This window comes from Bombina bombina, chromosome 7 (assembly GCF_027579735.1).
Source record: "Bombina bombina isolate aBomBom1 chromosome 7, aBomBom1.pri, whole genome shotgun sequence".
NCBI classification, from domain to species: domain Eukaryota; kingdom Metazoa; phylum Chordata; class Amphibia; order Anura; family Bombinatoridae; genus Bombina; species Bombina bombina.
Window position 1 is genome coordinate 311166030 of NC_069505.1, and position 21062 is coordinate 311187091.

The window sequence follows — 21062 nt, forward strand, 5'->3', positions numbered from 1 at the left end:
GCATATCACAGAGGCAAGCAAATGTAAGAAAGGTAAGTTTGGTGAACCTACTCACATTTAGACTAGACTGTCAGAGCCGCCCAGCAAGCTCGCTCCAAATGATCAAAGAGCCAGATCCTCAGCGTGTCAGCAGTCCGTCAAAGGAGTATGTGGCTACCTAGGATTACTCAGCCTCTCAGCTGCAGTCCAAAGCAGGACAGGAGGCCACACTCGGCTCTGACATTCTAGCCTGCTGTTAATCAGTGATCACCTTGTCTAGGTGTTTTCTAAATGTTAGTAGGTTCACCAAACTTACCTTTCTTATATTTTATTGCCCCTGTGATCCGCTATGTGGCACCCTTTGTGTTTTTAATTACAATTACAGATTATTTTCTCTCTTGAGCCGAATTACCCATTTGAAAGGCGCTGCCTCATTCATTTGCAGAAGTGTCCGGGCTTGGATTGTAAGTGACTTTCTGTGCCACAGGATTTAAGTTGGTTGGACATTTGTCTCATTTGAACACTGTATTATAACACTGTATTTATTGATTAAGATTATTTTGTATTTATCCAGATATATTTCTTGTGTTTATTAATAATTTATCTACTAATTTAAATTAACACTTAATATACACTAGGGTCGTGCGCCCCTTTCCACAGTTCATCTTGTTGAACTTTTTTCAGTAATATTTTATATATGTTTGTCAGTGTTTTAAGACAATTTGCAATAATTATATCTTGCACAAGTGCAATACACTCTGAAATAGTCACAGACGCCATTTTAGATTTATATAGTAATAGATGTTCTAGATTCATGAAACCTATATTCAGCACTATTGTAAAGTCCCTCGGTAGTAGGCGGTACATACATTTACATATATATGTAAATGTATTTAATAGACATATATACTTGATATCTTGTACAGCCAACGAGATCTGCAGGAATCACAAAAAATTGGAAATCACAACTGCGACATCTAGAAGTTGCATTTAGCAATCACGCTATTAAAATGTTTGTTTTTATTTCATACTCGCATTTTCATGACTCTAAATTACAGTTATTTCATCTTCTTAAACAGAATTTCAATAAATAAACATGTATTTGTGATCAGTATATAACAGTTTGCCATTCTATCTTGGCAACCAAGATCAGTTGCACAGGTTTTTTACATTTAACAGAAATTATGTTTTGAAAATTTACAGTGTTTCTGCACCAGAAATCTCCTCTTTCCTGCCAACTCGTGTCACCAGCTGCCTTGCTAATATCTCATCCTGGATAGCCTCTCACTACTCAAAGCTGAACCTCTCTAAAACTGAACTCCTTCTATTTCCTCCATCTAAAAATCTCCCCATTCCCCAAATCTCACTTACTGGGGACAACTCTGTCATCACCTCTACCCTTCATTCCTGCTGTCCTTAGCTAATTACTGACGCTTCCACCTTAAAAATTCATCACTTCCTCACTCAAGACACAACTAAGATTCTCATCCACTCCCTTATCAGTTCTCTCACTCAAGACACAACTAAGATTCTTATCTACTGCCCAATCAGTTCTCTCACTTAAGACACAACTAAATTCTTATCCACTGCCTTATCAGTTCCCGCCTTGACTACTGCAATTCTGTCTTCTCTTCTCTGGTCTCCCAAGCTACCACCTGTCCCCACTGCAATCCATAATGAATGCCTCTGCCAGTCTCATCTTCCTTAAGCATCACTTCACATCCGCTGCACATCTTTGCTAACACCTCCACTGGCTTCCCTATTCCTTAAGAATAATATTCAACATTTTGACCATAACATACAAAGCCCTCATCAACACTGCACCCTCCTATAGTTCTGCCTTTGTCTGCAAATTCTCCCCTACTCAGCCCGTGCCCACTGTTCATTTCTCTCATCATCTCTCATCACTTCCTTACACTCTCATCTACAAGTTGTTTCTAGCACTGCACCTATCATATGGAACTCCTTGCCTCTACTTTTCTCTATTCTCAAATACTTCAAGTGTTCCTCAAAAACAAATCTGTTCAAGGATGTGTACAACTTACTTTAAGATGTCTCTACTACTTGTGTTTCTCTCTCCCTCAACTTCCTCTTGTACTTCCTTTAGAATGTAAGCTCAGGTGTCCACCTGTCCTGTCGATCATTTTATGTATAGATGGTTTACAGCTAATAATGACTCATGAGCAGGACCTTCTACCCTTATGATTTTTGTAATTGTCTTCTGATTTTTGTACTCCATAACTGTATACTTAATGTGACAACATTGTGTAATATGTTGGCACTTTGTAAAAAAACAATAATGATAAATAGAACCTCACATCATCATCTTCTTCCAGTAAAAGATCTACAGCAAAGACAAACCTTGTTCTGTACAGTGAGGTTTGGAACTTTTGCCCATATCTGAAACCATGTTACATGACATACAGTGTGAGAGACCAGTTAAAATCCCGTTATAGAAGATGAGATGATTTGTGGCCACTTATACAAATGCCCAATATACTCACCATGCCCATATACAAATGGCATTCAGATTGTTTAACAATTAATATAACTACCATTACAAAGCACATAAACGGATTTCATATGAACCCTTATTTGTTTAACCCCTGCAAAGTCATTTTGAGAGTGCTAATGCGCTACTGATCCAGAGATAAACACTGTAGCTGAGCCAGTCAGGTGCAACATATTTACTAGATACCAAACACCATCTGGTATAAGCTCAGGATCATCAGTGCATTGCTGCAGTGGAGCTGACTTTACCTATATATATAACTCCCTTGCAAAGATTAAATAAATAGTTCTGTTTAATGGTACTAATGGTGCATTAATAATTGGATCTAATGTAACGTTGCATGGGTCAAACTATTAGGGGTTGATTCAAATCTTTCCATAGCTGGGCCAAATAAAATTGCATACCTAATATGGTACTTATCTAGCTTCTTTGGAGGGAATGCAAAAAGCACAATTTTAAAGGATAAATTATAGATAAAACATATAAAATATGATAAATCATAAAAAAAAATAATGAATATTAGTTGCAATTGTTTGCTAATTTACGTGTGTCTACCCAGGAAACCTGGCTGTTGTGAAAATACTGAATAGTGACAATGAAATTTAAATAACCCAGGTCTCTAGCCTTTTAAGGGCTATATAAATGTGCTCCACAATAAATTATTTTAATTTACCTTAATTAGCACCGTATGTCACTTACCCAATAATAAACATGATAATTAATTATAAATACAGTATCTCATAAAAAGTTGCTATATTTTCTTAAATTATACATTTAAATTCAACATTGTGATAGAATCACCTTTCTGTACGCACAAACTTACTAACAGACATCCAATGAAACTTGATTGGGGGAATTCCAGTAGGCGGATCACACGGTAATACAACATATTCTCCCTCTTCCACTGTTATAGGAGGGATATGTTCTTTGGGGAATGGTGTGTTTCCTAAAGCAAAGAGATTATTTATAAATGAAATACATTTGATAAAACTATGGAAAATATTGTAGCATGTGAGTTGACATGAAAAAAAAAAAGTTTTATCTACCGTTTAGATACGATAAGGTTAAAACGACATTAAAGACAATAACAAAATACTTTGATGTAAATGGTCTAAACACATAGCCCCAGACTGGTAATACATAATGGCTCCAGAGATAAATTTGGCCTATGATTGTTGGCTTCTCGCATATGCTGTCCCTGATTGGCTCACTGTGTTCAGCTTCGGAGCTGTAGAGCATTTTCACTCAAGTGATAATTACTAGGCAGTTAACTCCTTTGCATGTTTTGGTAACTTAAAAGCATTGCAAAGATTGGAAGTACGCATGTAATGAGCCAACTGGTATGACTTTTTGGTAGTGAGATACATATATTAGAAACAATTATTCTGATAAATAGCAACCATGTGATGAAAAATTATGTGTGGCATTTTAATGATGTATGTGAGACGGTATCTTAAAAGGACAAATTTTTGGGCGTTTTTTTAATTGTGAAAAGTTAATGGAACAAATATTATTTGAAATTTTTAAATTTTGTATTTCATAGATTTGTTGTAATTTAATCTGTTTTATACAATTTGGGTGCAAAACAAACCCATCCTTTAAAAAAAAAAAATCTCACATTAACCCCCCAATTTATAATTTGTTGGGTGAACAAGATTCAGGTTGTACACTTTATGGCAGGGTTTGATGCTGTTTTAGAAGCGGGGAGCTGACTAGTTTTCCAAAGGATTCATCAAACATCTCTCAGTGAGATACATTGCTTCAATTCATTTTATTTTATTTTATTGAACAGATCTATTACAAATTGTGAGGACACTCTTTAAATCCTAGCATTTGTAATACTAGACAAATTAATTTAGACTTGTGTCACCTTATTCTATGAGAATATCAATTAAAATAAATATTTCCTCGCTAATCAATATGATTATATATTTATACCATGTGTATATATTAAAATTGTTGAGCACTCGCTCTTCTCTTTTATTTCTTAAAAAGTAATACCTACCAGGGACAAGAAAAGTAGTCTTTTCAGAGATGGCTGTGCCCAGCTTGTTGGAGGCATCACAGCGGTATGTTCCATTGTAGGAGGTTATGTTGGCAACATTATGGAGTATGAATGTTCCTGAATTATTCTTTGTCCGTACATTGGGGTCTGTAAATGGATCATATGGTTTTCCATCTTTTGTCCATTGGTATCTGGGTGAAATAAAGTTGCATATTTTATATGGTCACATGTACTAAGGCATACCTCTCAAATTAGATTTTTTTTTTAATTCCAAGACTGGGAGCAATAGGACAAAGCAGGGGCATTCAGGGGGCATTTTTAGATGGTTCAGGGGAGTTTGAGGTCTGTGGGCATAGTTTGGTGCTATGTAGACAAGTCCATGAATTTAAGAGTGGGACATATAAAAGGAAAGTTGTATGAGGGACAGAATTCCCGAAAAAGCATCATTCTACAAAATGTGGGATGGCTGAAAGCTTTGATAAGACAAATAATTTTAATGAGAATCACAGACTTGGTTTTGTAGGAAAGTCTCCATAGTCAGAGCTAGGCTTGGGAGGAGAGTGCTATGAAGGTGGCAGGTGAAGAGAAAGGTAAGTTCTAAGCTTCTTTTGGATTTCTTTAATTTGTTTTGGAGAAAATAAAGGGCATTGGAGTTTGATAGTTGATAAGGGGAATATTTAAAGGAACATAAAGTAAAAACAAAAATTGTAATTCCTATTGAGCATGCAATTTTAAACATCTTTACAATTTACTTCTATCACCAAATTAGCTTAATGCCTTGTTAAAAGAGCAATGCGCTACTGGGAGCTAGCTGAACACATCAAGTGAGCCAAGGACAAAAGGCATATATGAGCAGCCACCAATCATCAGCTAGATCCCAGTCCTGCATTGCTGCACCTGAGACTACCTAGGTTTGTTTTTCAATGTAAAATACCAAAACAAACTAAGAAATTAGATTTTAGAAGTAAATTGGATCGTTGTTTAAAATTGAATGCTCTATCTGAAGACAGGAAAGTTTAAATTCTGACTTTAAAAAAGATACAGCTTACTTATATATCAAATGTACCTCTTTCTCTTGTTATCCTTTCTAAACTTAGCTCCTTTCCATAAGAAGATACTGGGGTAGGCTCGGGAGCGTGCATATGTCTTCAGCACTATATCAATATTTGCAAACATTATTGAAAGAATTGCTGTCATGTAGTTCTCAAGGCATGTGCACATTCCTGAACCTACCTCAGTATGCTTTTATGGAAAGGAGCTGTGTTTCAATAAAAGGAACGAGGACAAAGTACATAAAACCCACATTTTTATAATTCAGACAGAGCATATAATTTTAAAAACATTTCTAGTTTACTACTAGCATCAATTTTACTTTGTTCTTTTGATATCCTTTGTTGGAAAGCAGGCAAGCACTTGCCTAGAGCACTTTATGGCAGTATTTGAGCAGAAGTATTTTTAACAATGCTATACATTTGCAAGAGCCCTAAATGACAGCAGTGCCCACTCCTTAGCCTAGCTAGATGCTCTTCAACAAAGGATATCAAGAGAACAAAGTTAACTTGATAATAGTAATAAATTGGAAGCTGTTTTAAAAACAAATATATGCTCTATCTGGCTCACAAAAAAATTCTAATTTGGGTTTTTATGTACTTTTCAGAGTGTGATTATGCATAAAGCTGTAAGAGTTTTTGTGAATTATCGGTTGCCGCCCTACTCACGTCGGGGATGGATTTCCTGTTGCGTTGCACTTGATTTGGAATTCTTCATCCTCAGGAAAGGCAATCTGGGTCTTCGGGTTCACACTTGTAATTGTTGGCAACTGTTCAACTTAAAATAGGAAAATAGGAACTTTCATTGAAAGGAGGAGAGCGCAATAACACAATTACTCATTATATAGAAGTATTTAGGAGCTTCAAAATTATCCTTCGACAGGATGAGATTATATTTCATTGACTTTAAAATATTTTCATTGTGCAGCAACAGACAAAATGTCACAACTTGACTTATGTCATTAAAGTTACAGCGGAAACTGACATTTAAATTTGTTCTAATGACACAAATTGCATCAAGTCTAATTAGAACAAAATCACAGGCAAACAATATGCTGTAAGACAAGTTGATTAGTATCCCTAGTGATTTTTAATTCAGGTTATGACTACAGAAGCTATGTATAGACAAGATTAAACTAAATTATTATTTGCCCACCATTACTTATGTTGCTCAGATTTGAAGAATGTACAGAAAAAGTTATCAAAGAAAGTTATCTAGAACAGGGATTATAAACAGGAGAGGAATATACTATTGGCTAAGTGTATTGCAGCAATATTAAGGGACATTAAAGGGACAGTACACTGTAAAAAAATTGTTTCAATTAATGTATTTCCAATGGCTTGTTATACCAGTAGCAGAGTATATAATGTATGAGAAATTGTATTTTCAGGTTTATTTGTGTATATGAAGAAGCTGGTTTTGTGATTTTAAACCACAGCCTATTACAGTGGTTTGAGCTTGCAGTTAATATAGATCTCATTATGTTATCACTTTGTGTACACACACTAGCTTCCATATTCTATATTTGTCAGTAAACCAAAGCTCAATACTTAGAGAAAATGGAACATTATCATTTTATTACTTAACTATCATGCAACCCACTGGGGGTGTCTTTCTGCTGGCTGTGTTTACATAGGTTTATCAATAGCATAGACTCCAGTATAGAAACTTTCAGTATAGGTGGGGATAGATAGAACAAAAAGAAAAAGAAGGTAGCACTCTTGTAGCAGGAAACACCTTTTATTAGAGCAACGTTTCAAGGCTACTTGGCTCTTTCTCAAGCTTACATATACTAAATTGTGAACAAGACTTTATTCACAAGGCAATTAATGAAGGGACAATCCCCAAGCTAACAAGGGGCGTGTGCAACAGCATGACAACACACAGCAACTTAATGGAAAAAATATCAATTGTTAACCCATTAGAGACTGACTGGAAGATTGGTCCAACAAACATATACAATTAAAAACAATATTGCTAAACAGAAAAGAGGAAAAGCACAATAGGATAAAAAAATACAGTATAATACTAAGAGAATACAGTTTAAATTAATGGCAAAAGGTCAAATTCTCTGTTGAGCCCCTTTGGTGACATAGTATCTAATAATAACCAAATCCATTTGGCTTCCTTATACAATAAATCTCTCAACCTGTCACCTCCTCTGGATTTTTTACTAGCATGGTCAATGACCATAAATCTTAATTGATTGGCTTGATGGCCTTTATCCAGAAAATGGGAGGGGGCAGGAAGATGAGATTGTTTATCATTACCAATGTTAGATTTATGCTGACAGAAGTGGTCCTTGACCTTCTGGGTGGTCTCGCCTATATATAATAGCCCACATGGGCACTTAAGAGCGTATACCACATATGTGGAGTTACATGTAAAATACCCTGGGATCTTAAATTTCTTGCCTGTATAGGGATGAGATATTTCCCCTCCTTTAATTACGCTATAACATTGTGCACACCCCAGGCATGGGAAAGTCCCATTCCTAGGGGTGCCCAAAAACGTTTGTCCCTTAGTAGTGGTATTGATATGTACACACACCAATTTCTTACCCATGGTGTTGCCTTTGCGGTAAGCTGCTCTGGGGAATACTTTGAATTCCAATATGTCAGGATAGGCTTCCTTTAGCATAAACCAATTCTTCTTGATGATATGAAAAATACTATTACTCATAGTACTGAAAGTGCTAACAAATGAGATCCTATTAGGAAATCCTATGGTTTTATCCACAGCATCAACAGTAGGATCCACCTGAATCTGGCTAAATTCATGTGGGCTATACCTTATCTTGATGAATTTCTCCACCATTTGTCCTGATCTTGCCTGACGTTTTTCTGGGTCACTGACAATTCTATTCACTCGTATGAGTTGGGACTTTGGTACACTTCTAAAGACTCTAGGAGGGTGAAAACTAGATCTGTGCAACAAAGTGTTGCGATCAGTCGGTTTTGTATACAAATCCGTCTGTAATCTGCCTTCAGAAACATATACCATGGTGTCAAGGAACTTAATGTTAGTCGTGCATGTTTTCACACTAAACTTTAGAAATGGGACTTCCCTCTCTATATCACCTTTTAATATATCAAGTTCCTCAGGGGTGCCCCGCCACAAGATGAACAGGTCATCTATATAGCGGATCCACCCTATACACCTTTTCTGAAACAGAGGATGAGTGTATACATACTTTTCATCTACCCAATTCATAGTAAGACATGCATAAGATGGAGCCACATTCGACCCCATCGCCGTCCCCTTCTTTTGTAAAATGAATTGTTTGTCATACATGAAGTAATTGTTAGTTAATACCATCTCAAGTAACCGGATCAAAAAATCACATTGTAAATCACTGTATAGACCACATAGGGACAGGGCACTATGCACACTCTCAATCCCCACACCATGGGGGATGACAGTGTACAGAGATGTCACATCCCAAGTAGACAGCATAACATCTTGTAAATCCTCATATTGTTGAATTTTAGAAATAAAATCCAAAGTGTCTTTGACATAAGACTTGCCAGTACTGACTAGAGGTGACAGTATTTTATCCAGAAACTGGGCTGTAGGGCTTAAAACTGAGCCTATGCCCGCCACAATGGGGCGGCTAGGAGGGTAAGTTTAGCACTTATGGATTTTAGGCATCACATAAAAAACTGGAGTGACAGGATTCTTAATTAACAAGAATTGAGCCAGTTTTTGACTGATGATCTCATAACGTAAACCCCTTTCAATCTCTTTTTTTTAAAGTTTTCACAATATCTCTAAGGGGATCACTATCCAATTTTTTATAGACATCAGAATCACCCAACAGTATAGGTGGGGATACCACAGGCTAAATCAGTTATTTAAAATGACAAAATAAGGGTAAAGGAGCTACTTGTAAATAATTTAATACACTTCAGCAGGTAAAGTGGAATTTAAAGGTGAGAACATTTTTTGGTGAACTGTCGATTCTATCATATATATTAAAGGGACATGAAATGCAAAGAAAAATTCTCTAAAGTTACATCATTTTATTAAAAAATAATAATATTAAAGAGATATGAAACCCAAAAATGTTCTTTAATGATTCAGGCATTGCATACAATTTAAAAAAAAAAAAATTCAATTTATTTATGATATCAAATTTGCTTTGTTCCTATGGAATTCTTTGTTGAAGCACTACATGACAGGAAATTGTATTGCCATCTAGTGCTCTTGCAGATGGATACCATTCTTGCAAAACTGCTGCCATAGTGCTAAAGACATATTCACTATCCTGAGCTTACATCCGTGCTTTTTAATTAGAGATACCAAGAGAATGAAGACAATTTAATAAAAAAAAAGTTGTTTAAAATTGCATGCTCTATCTGAATCATGAAATCATTTTTTTTTTGTTTCATGTCCTTTTAACCAGCAGCAGGTTATATTAAATCAAAAGATGTATTGACAAACTGCTTTAAAAACAGGAATCATCAAAGCAACAATATTTAAAGGGATACTGAACCCAATTTTTTTTCTTTTGTGATTCAGATACATCATGAAATTTTAAGCAACTTTCTAATTTACTCCTATTATCAACTGTTCTTTATTCTCTTGGTATCTTTATTTGAAATGCAAGAATGTAAGTTTAGATGCCGGACCATTTTGGTGAACAACCTGGGTTGTCCTTGCTGACTGGTGGATACATTTATCGAACAATCAAAAACTGCTATCCAGAGTACTGAACCAAGAAAAAAGCTTAGATGCCTTCTTTTTCATATAAAGATAGCAAGAGAACGAAGAAAAATTGATAATAGGAGTAAATTAGAAAGTTGCTTAAAATTGCATGCTCTATCTGAATCACAAAAGAAAATGTTTGGGTTCAGTGTCCCTTTAACCAAGGGTAAGGAACATGTGTCAATCACAATATTTATTCTGGATTGTAATCACCCAAGAAACAAAATTCCCATATCAGCCAAAACCGAGTTATTAGGAGCTGATATGGGAATTGTGTTTCTTGGGTGATTACAATCCAGAATAAATTCACCACTAAATGCCCACAGCTGCAAATGAGTTTTCAATAGAAAAGTTCTCTAAAATATGTTTTCATTTGTTAAATACTTGTTATCAGATTATATTTGGGAATCCAACATAATATGACAATGGTCCTTTCACACCTCTTAGGGTTACAGAACAGTTCTTTTGAATTAACCCCTTTATAATGTGTAAGGGAAATACTCATTTATATGAGATTAACCTATTTTAATCCAAATCCAACTTGATAACTGGTAAACATATACAGCATGATGGGTATATTGGGCATATTTGCTTTGTGATTAGATTGACACTTTATACACTATATGTTACAATCACTTTTTTATTTTACAATATTTTCAATTATTGATTGTGCGATTGTTGAAGGATTTTAAAAGGAACCGAACCTTTGTGATCGGGCTTTCAAATGAGATTGCTTTCCTGTGACCGGGATTTCAACATTGTAGCCGTAAAAACTGGAAATAGCATGTGAAAGGGCTTTTTCTTTGCAGTCACAAAGGCGACCTCCCATTTTATATCCCAATCATGAAGGTGTTAACCCATTTTATATTCCAATCACGGAGGCGTGATCCCGTTTTATATTCCAATCACGGAGGCTTGATCTCATTTTATATCCCATTCATGGACATATGATCCCATTTTAAATCGCGATCACGAAGGCGCAGTCCCATTTTATGTCCCAATCATTAAGGTGCAGTCTAGTTTTATATCCCAATTATGGAGGCATGACCTCATTTGAAATTCTGGACATGAAGGTGCCATCCCATTTGAAAGCCCAGTTATGATATCTGTACCAAAAGTGACAATCATAACAATTCAAGCGTGAATTAGAAATATATATTTATACACACACACACATATATATATTTGCTGCGGGTAAAGTAAGAAATTGGGTAATCCTAGCATTACCCAGGTAAACCTGACATTACCCAAGTGGCTGTGGGTAAAGCCTTATGTAACATAATAAATCTCAGAGTGCATTGAGTCACTGCATCAAACATATATACAATGCACTGTAATTCACACATCTTCACTATCTTTTTTGCCTCTTCCTGGGTAGTTCAAAGGGGGACAAATCCCCCCTTGTAAACCTCATTCCCCAAGGTTCACTTTGGGTGGATGAAAGAGGATCAGTGGGGCGCCTTCCTTGAACCCCCCGGCAGAGGCAATAAAATAGTGTAGATAGGGCTTACTCTGGTAAAACTAGGATTACCCGGATTTTTGACTTTACCCATAACATATATATATATATATATATATATATATATATATATATATATATATATATATATATATAGAGAGAGAGAGAGAGAGAGAGAGAGAGATAAACATACATACATACATACACACACACACACAAAGGTACACATATATAGACTCAAGGTCTATAGGACTGGTCAATTTTTCCAGGGTTGATTTTTATTGCCTGTCTGGCCCTGCATTTATATAGCTTTCCTGAAACCTTAAGAGGTATGAATGGGCTATTGTATGTGTTTCAAAATATCCTTTTAGGTTGCTTTTCTGTTGACAACGTGTTCTCTTTTAACAAACTAAACAATAAAGCATTGTGATCAGTCGAGAAACTCAGCTCCTAATTTAGTCAGAAATCAAAAATAATTTTCTGGAGCAAATTGCTGATAGATGGAAACAGAGGCCTATATGTCTAAACCATTAGTCTTCATACCTGTCCTAAGACCTCCCTAACAGGCTAGATTTTCAGGATTACCTTGGGTGTGAGCAGGTAAAATAGCCATCGGCCAGATTACGAGTTTTGCGTGTTGAGGGGTGCAGTGCTAACTTGCACGTTATTGTCACCGCTCACTTACCTACAGCGCTGGTATTACAGGTTTTTATAAACCCGGCGTTATTAGGCAAGAAGTGAGCGTAGAGCAAAATTGAGCTCCATACCGCACTCCAATACCAGCGCTGCTTAAGTCAGCGGTGAGCTGGTTGTACGTGCTCGTGCACGATTTCCCCATAGACATCAATGGGGAGAGCCGGCTGAAAAAAAGCCTAACACCTGCAAAAAAGCAGCGTAATGCTCCATAACGCAGCCCCATTGATTCCTATGGGGAAACAAAACCCTAACATAAACCAGAGTCTAAACACCCCTGATCTTACATAGTAACATAGTAGATAAGGTTGAAAAAAGACTGAAGTCCATCGAGTTCAACCTATACAAATCTAAAATACTTACAAAAAGCTCCAGTTAAGCTTAAATAACCCCATTAAAATGTGACCCATTTAATACTAGAAATCATATCCATGAATTTTGTTTATATACAGAAATTTATCCAGACTATTTTTAAATGTATCTATGGTATTGGCATTCACTACCTCCTTTGGTAATGAGTTCCACAATTTTATTGCTCTTACAGTGAAAAAACGTTTCCGTTGCAGGAGATTAAATCTCCTTTCCTCCAACCTTAAATTATGACCTCTTGTCAGAACCAATTTTCTTGGAATAAAAAGAGCTTCTGCCATCTCTGTATATGGGCCTTGAATATATTTATATAAAGTAATCATGTCACCTCTCAAGCGCCTTTTTTCTAAAGAGAACAGACCCAGTTTGGCTAGCCTCTCCTCATAGGTTAATTTCTCCAATCCCCTTATTAGCTTTGTGGCCCTTCTCTGAACTTTTTCTAGTTCTGCAATATCTTTTTTAGCAATCGGTCCCCAGAACTGCACTCCAAACTCAAGGTGAGGTCTTACCAGGGCTTTATATAATGACAGAATTATGCTTTCCTCCCTTGAATCAATACCTCTTTTAATACATGCTAGTATCTTATTAGCCTTTGAAGCCGCTGCCCTGCATTGTGCACTCATCTTTAGCTTGTTATCTATTACTACTCCCAAATCCCTTTCCTCCTGTGTTTGGCTAAGTCTTGTCCCATTTAAAAAATACATAGCCTGCTTATTTTTACTTCCAAAATGTAGAACCTTACATTTTTCCGTATTAAATCTCATTTTCCATTCACTTGCCCATAGTTCTAATTTTAGCAAATCCCTTTGCAAAGAGAGTTCATCCTGCTCTGACCTAATGACCTTACTTAACTTAGTATCATCTGCAAAAATAGAGATGTCGCTATTTAATCCTTGCTCCAAGTCATTTATAAAAATATTAAAAAGAACAGGGCCCAGTACTGATCCCTGGGGGACGCCACTGATTACCTTTGTCCAATCTGAGTATGATCCATTTACTGCTACTCGTTGCTCCCTATCTTTTATCCAGTTATTTATCCATGAGCTAACATTTTTAGCTATTCCCAGTCCCTTAATTTTGTGCATTAATCTCTCATGTGGCACTGTATCAAATGCCTTTGCAAAATCTAAGTATATCACATCAACTGATTCCCCTTTATCTATATTTTTACTTACTTCCTCGTAGAATCTAATTAGATTAGTTTGACATGATCTATTTCTCCTAAAGCCATGCTGATTAGAACTCATAATCTTGTTTACACGAATATGCTCATCAATATAATCCCTTATAATCCCTTCAAATATCTTCCCCACTATTGATGTCAGACTAACTGGTCTATAGCTTCCTGGATCATCCCTGCTTCCCTTTTTGAAGAGTGGCACCACATCAGCTTTACGCCAATCCTGGGGTACCATGCCTGAGGATAATGAGTCTTGAAAAATTAAGAGTAAAGGTTTGTCTATAACAGTGCTAAGTTCACTTAACACCCTTGGGTGTATTCCATCTGGGCCTGGAGTTTTATTTACCTTAATATTTTTTAGTTTTTCCTGATATCCTCTAAACAAAACCCAGTTAGTGGTATGGACTGGCATGTTCTATTCTGTTCCAAAGTATCATTCAATGGTTCCTCTCTTGTGTATACTGAAGAAAAAAAACTGGTTTAGTACCTCAGCCTTCTCCCTGTCATTATTTATCATGCTACCCTCCACACATTTTAATGTACCTATATTATCCTTCTTAGATTTTTTGCTATTTATGTACTTAAAGAACCTTTTAGGGTTAGACTTAGAATCCTTGGCAATTAATTTTTCATTTTCAATTTTGGCTAATTTGATTGCTTTTTTGCATGCTTTGTTACATTCCTTATAAATATTGTATGCTGAGTCTGTACTATTTTCTTTTAATAATTTAAATGCCCTACGTTTTTTCCTAATTTCTTTTAACACATTTTTATTTAGCCATAACGGCTTAGTTTTTTTATTTTTATTTTTATAACCATATGGTATGTATTGATATGTATATTTATTTAACAAATTTTTAAATATTATCCATTTATCCTCTGTATTTTTATTAGAAAATACATTGTCCCAATTTATATTATTTAATGATTTCCTTAAATCGTTGAATTTTGCTTTCTTGAAATTAAAAGTCTTAGTTAAGCCTTTAAAACACTGCATATGAAAAGAGATTTCAAATGTGACCATGTTATGATCACTGTTACCCAAATGTTCTTTAACTTCTATGTTTGATATTATATCTGTATTGTTTGATAGCACTAAATCCAATATAGCTTTACTCCTAGTTGGCTCCTCTATTAATTGTGACAAGAAGTTATCCCTGAGAACATTTAAAAATCTATCCCCCTTAGCTGAATTACTAGTTTCATTGGCCCAGTTTATATCAGGGTAGTTAAAATCTCCCATAATTACAGCACTGTTATTAGCAGCCTTACCTATTTGGATAAGTAGTTGATTTTCCTCCGGGTCACTAATGTTGGGAGGCTTGTAGCATGTTCCTAGTAATATTTTTTTAGGATTTTTCCCCCCACTCTTTATTTCAACCCACAGGGTCTCTACATTGTCACTTGTATCATAAATATCTTCCCTTATTGTAGGTTTAAGGTCAGGTTTAATATACATGCAGATTCCTCCACCCCTTTTATTATTCCTGTCCCTCCTAAATAATGTATACCCCTCTAAGTTAACTGCCCAGTCATGTGAATCATCCCACCAAGTTTCAGTTATACTGATAACATCATAGTCCTCTTCTGCAACTAAGAGCGTCAGCTCCCCCATTTTACCTGTCATGCTTCTTGCATTTGTTGTCATACATTTAATTTTCATGTGCTTTCTGCTGCTACTTGGTGTACTTTCCTCTATACTTTCTAATGTGACATTTCTTAAGTCATCCCTTCCTTGAGATATTAAGGGAGTGACATATTCAGACACTGATCTCTCTGTTCTACTTTGTTCTAATTGACCCTCCCCCCCTTTGCCTAGTTTAAAAGGTTCTCTTACACTTATTAACCCCTAATCTGCCGCCCCTGAAATCGCCGACACCTACATTATACTTATTAACCCCTAATCTGCCGCACCGGACATCACAACACCTACAATATACTTATTAACCCCTAATCTGCTGCCCCCAACATCGCCGACACCTACATTATATTTAATAACCCCTAATCTGCCGCCACCAATGTCGCCGCAACCTACGTCGCCGACACTATAATAAACCTGTTCCAATCAGCCAATAGAATGCAAGCTCAATCCTATTGGCTGATTGGATCAGCCAATAGGATTGAAGTTCAATCCTCTTGGCTGATTGCATCAGCCAATAGGATTTTTTCAACCTTAATTCCGATTGGCTGATAGAATTCTATCAGCCAATCAGAATCTAAGGGACGCCATCTTGGATGACGTCATTTAAAGGAACCTTCATTCAGCAAGAAGACGTCGATTGAAGAGGATGCTCCGCGCCGGATGTCTTGAAGATGGAGCCGCTCTGCGCCGGATGGATGAAGATAGAAGATGCCGTCTGGATGAAGACTTCTGCCCGTCTGGAGGACCACTTCTACTCGCTTGGATGAAGACTTCTCCTGGCTTCGTTGAGGACTTCTCCCGGCTTCATTGAGGATGTATGTTGGACCTTCAAAACTGTAAGTGGATCTTCAGGGGTTAGTGTTAGGATTTTTTAAGGGTGTATTGGGTGGGTTTTATTTTTAGGTCAGGGCTTTGGGCCGCAATAGAGCTAAATGCCCTTTTAGGGCAATGGGGAGCTTAGGTTTTTTTAGTTAGGGTTTAGTGTTGGGGGGGTTGTTTGTATTTTTGTTTTCAGGTAAAAGAGCTGATTTCTTTGGGGCAATGCCCCGCAAAAGGCCCTTTTAAGGGCTATTGGTAGTTTAGTTTTGGCTATGGGTTTTTTTATTTTGGGGGGCTTTTTTTATTTTGATAGGACTATTAGATTAGGTGTAATTAGTTTAAAGATCTTGTAATTAGTTTTTTATTTTCTGTAATTTTGTGTTTTGTTTTTTTGTAATTTAGGTAATTGTATTAAATTTATTTAATTGTATTTAATTTAGGTAATTTATTTAATTGTAGTGTAGTGTTAGGTGTTAGTGTAACTTAGGTTAGGTTTTATTTTACAGGTAAATGTAGGTAGGTGGTGGCGATGTTAGGAGTGGCAGATTATGGGTTAATAATATTTAACTAGTGTTTGCGAGGCGGGAGTGCTGCAGTTTAGGGGATAATATGTTTATTCTAGTGGTGGCAATGTCCGCAGTGGCAGATTAGGGGTTAATCATTTGTTTTAGTATTTGCAATGCGGGAGGGCCTCGGTTTATGGGTTAATAGGTAGTTTATGGGTGTTAGTGTACTTTTTAGCACTTTAGTTATGAGTTTTTTGCTACAGCGTTGTAGTGTAAAACTCATAACTACTGACTTTAAAATGCGTTACGAATCTTGCGGGATAGGCTGTACCGCTCACTTTTTGGCCTCCCAGGACAAGCTTGTAATATGGAAGTCCCATAGAAAAAAAACTAAACGCAATTTGCGTAAGTTGATTTGCGGTAAGGCCAAAAAAAGTGTACGGTACCCCTAAACCTGCAAGACTCGTAATAGCAGCGGTAGTAAAAAAGCAGCGTTATGAGGCTTAATGCTGCTTTTTTACTCATAACGCAAGACTCGTAAGCTAGCCGCATGTTTACTAATCAGCTGATTATTTCACCTGCGCTCCAGTTCAGATATCCTCAAAATCTGTCCTATTAGGGAGGCCTGAGCACAGGTTTGAAAACCAGTAGTCTAACCCCTTTGCTAGTTTAGGGGTAAATATTAGTTCAGTAATAATATCCTCTAATGCATTAGTGCATTTTTGCAACAGTATTTCCATTTAAGCATAAATCATACAATGTAAAATCAAGGAAAGATTGCACTGGAAATGTTTTTTTTATTAATTAAAAATAAATATTAAATCAATTGCATTATTTCAAATCATTGAAATTAGAGATACTATTAACCAAATTTATAAAATTTCAATCTGAAAGATTAAATCTGACTGTAATCCTTCACAGGGCAAACAAAAACCCATCGCTTCATTCCTTAGTAACCATCCAGGCCAGACTGAAATAATTAGATAGCAATTGCCTGCATTATATACCATTACACTGTTTATGCTATTAGATTATATACTTATGTATTTTTAAAAAGGAACAGTATTTGCTAGATTATCACACTGAAGTCTGTTCATAAAATGAGGATTCTTATTATTTATTTACTAGTTTAAGAACAGATTAGCTTAAGCAGAATGTAATGATCATTTCACAACATAAATGTGTAAAAAATACAGATGTATAACTTACCAAAATATGGAATTTCTACAGCATTACAGCAATTTAGAAAAAATAGAACCCAGGAAGAAACTTCTATGCATTTCAAGATCATCCTCATTGTGTAGATCTAAAGCCAGACATAAAAGGCTATGCTGGTCTGTCATGTGGTCAAGTCGGCTGCACCTGCGTGTCTGAGACAAAGCAAATTCAGTCACATACATGTAACAAATCAGGGACTGTACACTGTGTCCCCATGTGTTTGAGACAATATATATTCATTCAGATACATGTAACAAATCAGGGACTGTACACTGTGTCCCCATGTGTTTGAGACAATATATATTCATTCAGATACATGTAACAAATCAGGGACTGTACACTGTGTCCCCATGTGTTTGAGACAATATATATTCATTCAGATACATGTAACAAAACAGGGACTGTACACTGTGTCCCCATGTGTTTGAGACAATATATATTCATTCAGATACATGTGACAAAACAGGGACTGTACACTGTGTCCCCATGTGTTTGAGACAATATATATTCATTCAGATACATGTAACAAATCAGGGACTGTACACTGTGTCCCCATGTGTTTGAGACAATATATATTCATTCAGATACATGTAACAAATCAGGGACTGTACACTGTGTCCCCATGTGTTTGAGACAATATATATTCATTCAGATACATGTAACAAATCAGGGACTGTACACTGTGTCCCCATGTGTTTGAGACAATATATATTCATTCAGATACATGTAACAAATCAGGGACTGTACACTGTGTCCCCATGTGTTTGAGACAATATATATTCATTCAGATACATGTAACAAATCAGGGACTGTACACTGTGTCCCCATGTGTTTGAGACAATATATATTCATTCAGATACATGTAACAAATCAGGGACTGTACACTGTGTCCCCATGTGTTTTAGACAATATATATTCAGTCACATACATGTAACAAAACAGGGACTGTACATAGTGTCCCCATGTGTTTGAGATAATATATATTCAGTTACATACATGTTAAAAAAAAAACAGGGAAGGAAAACATAGGCATGCACAGATGCAAAAAAAAATTATTACATTAGTATACACACATGCTACTTTATCTATCTATCCATCTATCTATCTATCTATATTTCTATCTATCTCTCTGTCTGTCTGTTGGTCTGTATCTATCTATCTTTCATCTATCTACTGTATCTATCTATCTATCTATCTATCTATCTATCTATCTATCTATCCATATCTGTCTGTCTGTATCTACCTATCATTTATCTATCTTTCTTTCTCTCTGTCTATCTATCTGTCTCTCTGTCTATATCTATCTATCTGTCTATCTATCTGTCTCTCTGTCTATATCTATCTATCTATCTATCTATCTATCTCTCATCTATCTATAATTTATCTATCTATCCATCCATCTATCTTTCTCTTTGTCTCTCTATCATCTATCTATCTTCCATCTATCTATCTCTCTGTCTGTCTATCTATATGTCTGTCTGTCTATCTATCAACCTACCTATCTCTCTGTCTATCTATCATTTTTCTATATCTCTGTCTGTCTATCTATCTCATTATCTGTCTAATCTATACAATAAAATAAGACATAAGGGGGCATTTTTTCCCTCTTGCCTTCCTCAGACACCCACATATATTTAAAACTGCAAGCAACTCACCAGGCTATATATATTCAGTATTAACCCCAGGACCCTTTTAATGCATGTACCACCCAGCTGTTTTTACTGACCACTCTGCTAAAAAGTTAGCCAATATTAAGCTAAAAATAGCCAGAATTAAAAATGTTACATTTTTATTGCACAGCTTTTTATAAAATACATTTATATTAAATGGTGCAATTAATTTGTGCTTTGGCTAGGTGAAAATGATTTAATATTAGAACATATTACACTACCCCAATCGGCTACTTTAAAATGCCAACCAGCTGGCAACATTTTCTGTGGAGAACATTGTATATGTATGTATGTATGTATGTATGTATGTATGTATGTGTGTGTGTATATGTGTATATACAGGGAGTGCAGAATTATTAGGCAAGTTGTATTTTTGAGGATTAATTTTATTATTGAACAACAACCATGTTCTCAATGAACCCAAAAAACTCATTAATATCAAAGCTGAATAGTTTTGGAAGTAGTTTTTAGTTTGTTTTTAGTTATAGCTATTTTAGGGGGATATCTGTGTGTGCAGGTGACTATTACTGTGCATAATTATTAGGCAACTTAACAAAAAACAAATATATACCCATTTCAATTATTTATTTTTACCAGTGAAACCAATATAACATCTCAACATTCACAAATATACATTTCTGACATTCAAAAACAAAACAAAAACAAATCAGTGACCAATATAGCCACCTTTCTTTGCAAGGACACTCAAAAGCCTGCCATCCATGAATTCTGTCAGTGTTTTGATCTGTTCACCATCAACATTGCGTGCAGCAGCAACCACAGCCTCCCAGACACTGTTCAGAGAGGTGTACTGTTTTCCCTCCTTGTAAATCTCACATTTGATGATGGACCACAGGTTCTCAAAGGGGTTCAGATCAGGTGAACAAGGAGGCCATGTCATTAGATTTTCTTCTTTTATACCCTTTCTTGCCATCCACGCTGTGGAGTACTTGGACGTGTGTGATGGAGCATTGTCCTGCATGAAAAGCATGTTTTTCTTGAAGGATGCAGACTTCTTCCTGTACCACTGCTTGAAGAAGGTGTCTTCCAGAAACTGGCAGTAGGACTGGGAGTTGAGCTTGACTCCATCCTCAACCCGAAAAGGCCCCACAAGCTCATCTTTGATGATACCAGCCCAAACCAGTACTCCACCTCCACCTTGCTGGCATCTGAGTCGGACTGGAGCTCTCTGCCCTTTACCAATCCAGCCACGGGCCCATCCATCTGGCCCATCAAGACTCACTCTCATTTCA

The 21062-nt window shown here is 36.2% G+C and overlaps 1 protein-coding gene across 3 annotated transcripts in view; it reads right to left on the bottom strand.

Moving 5' to 3' along the window:
* The window catches only part of CHL1 (cell adhesion molecule L1 like), a 214426-nt gene that overhangs the window by 135181 nt on the left and 58183 nt on the right, over positions 1-21062 (bottom strand). For all 3 annotated transcript variants that reach the window (XM_053720933.1, XM_053720932.1, XM_053720934.1), the window contains 4 exons: positions 18131-18291; positions 6215-6323; positions 4497-4687; positions 3315-3437 (listed from right to left, as the gene is read on the bottom strand). In XM_053720933.1, the coding sequence (XP_053576908.1) occupies positions 3315-3437; positions 4497-4687; positions 6215-6323; positions 18131-18218 (511 nt within the window). In that variant the 5' untranslated portion in view covers positions 18219-18291. The remainder of the gene's footprint in view (positions 1-3314; positions 3438-4496; positions 4688-6214; positions 6324-18130; positions 18292-21062) is intronic.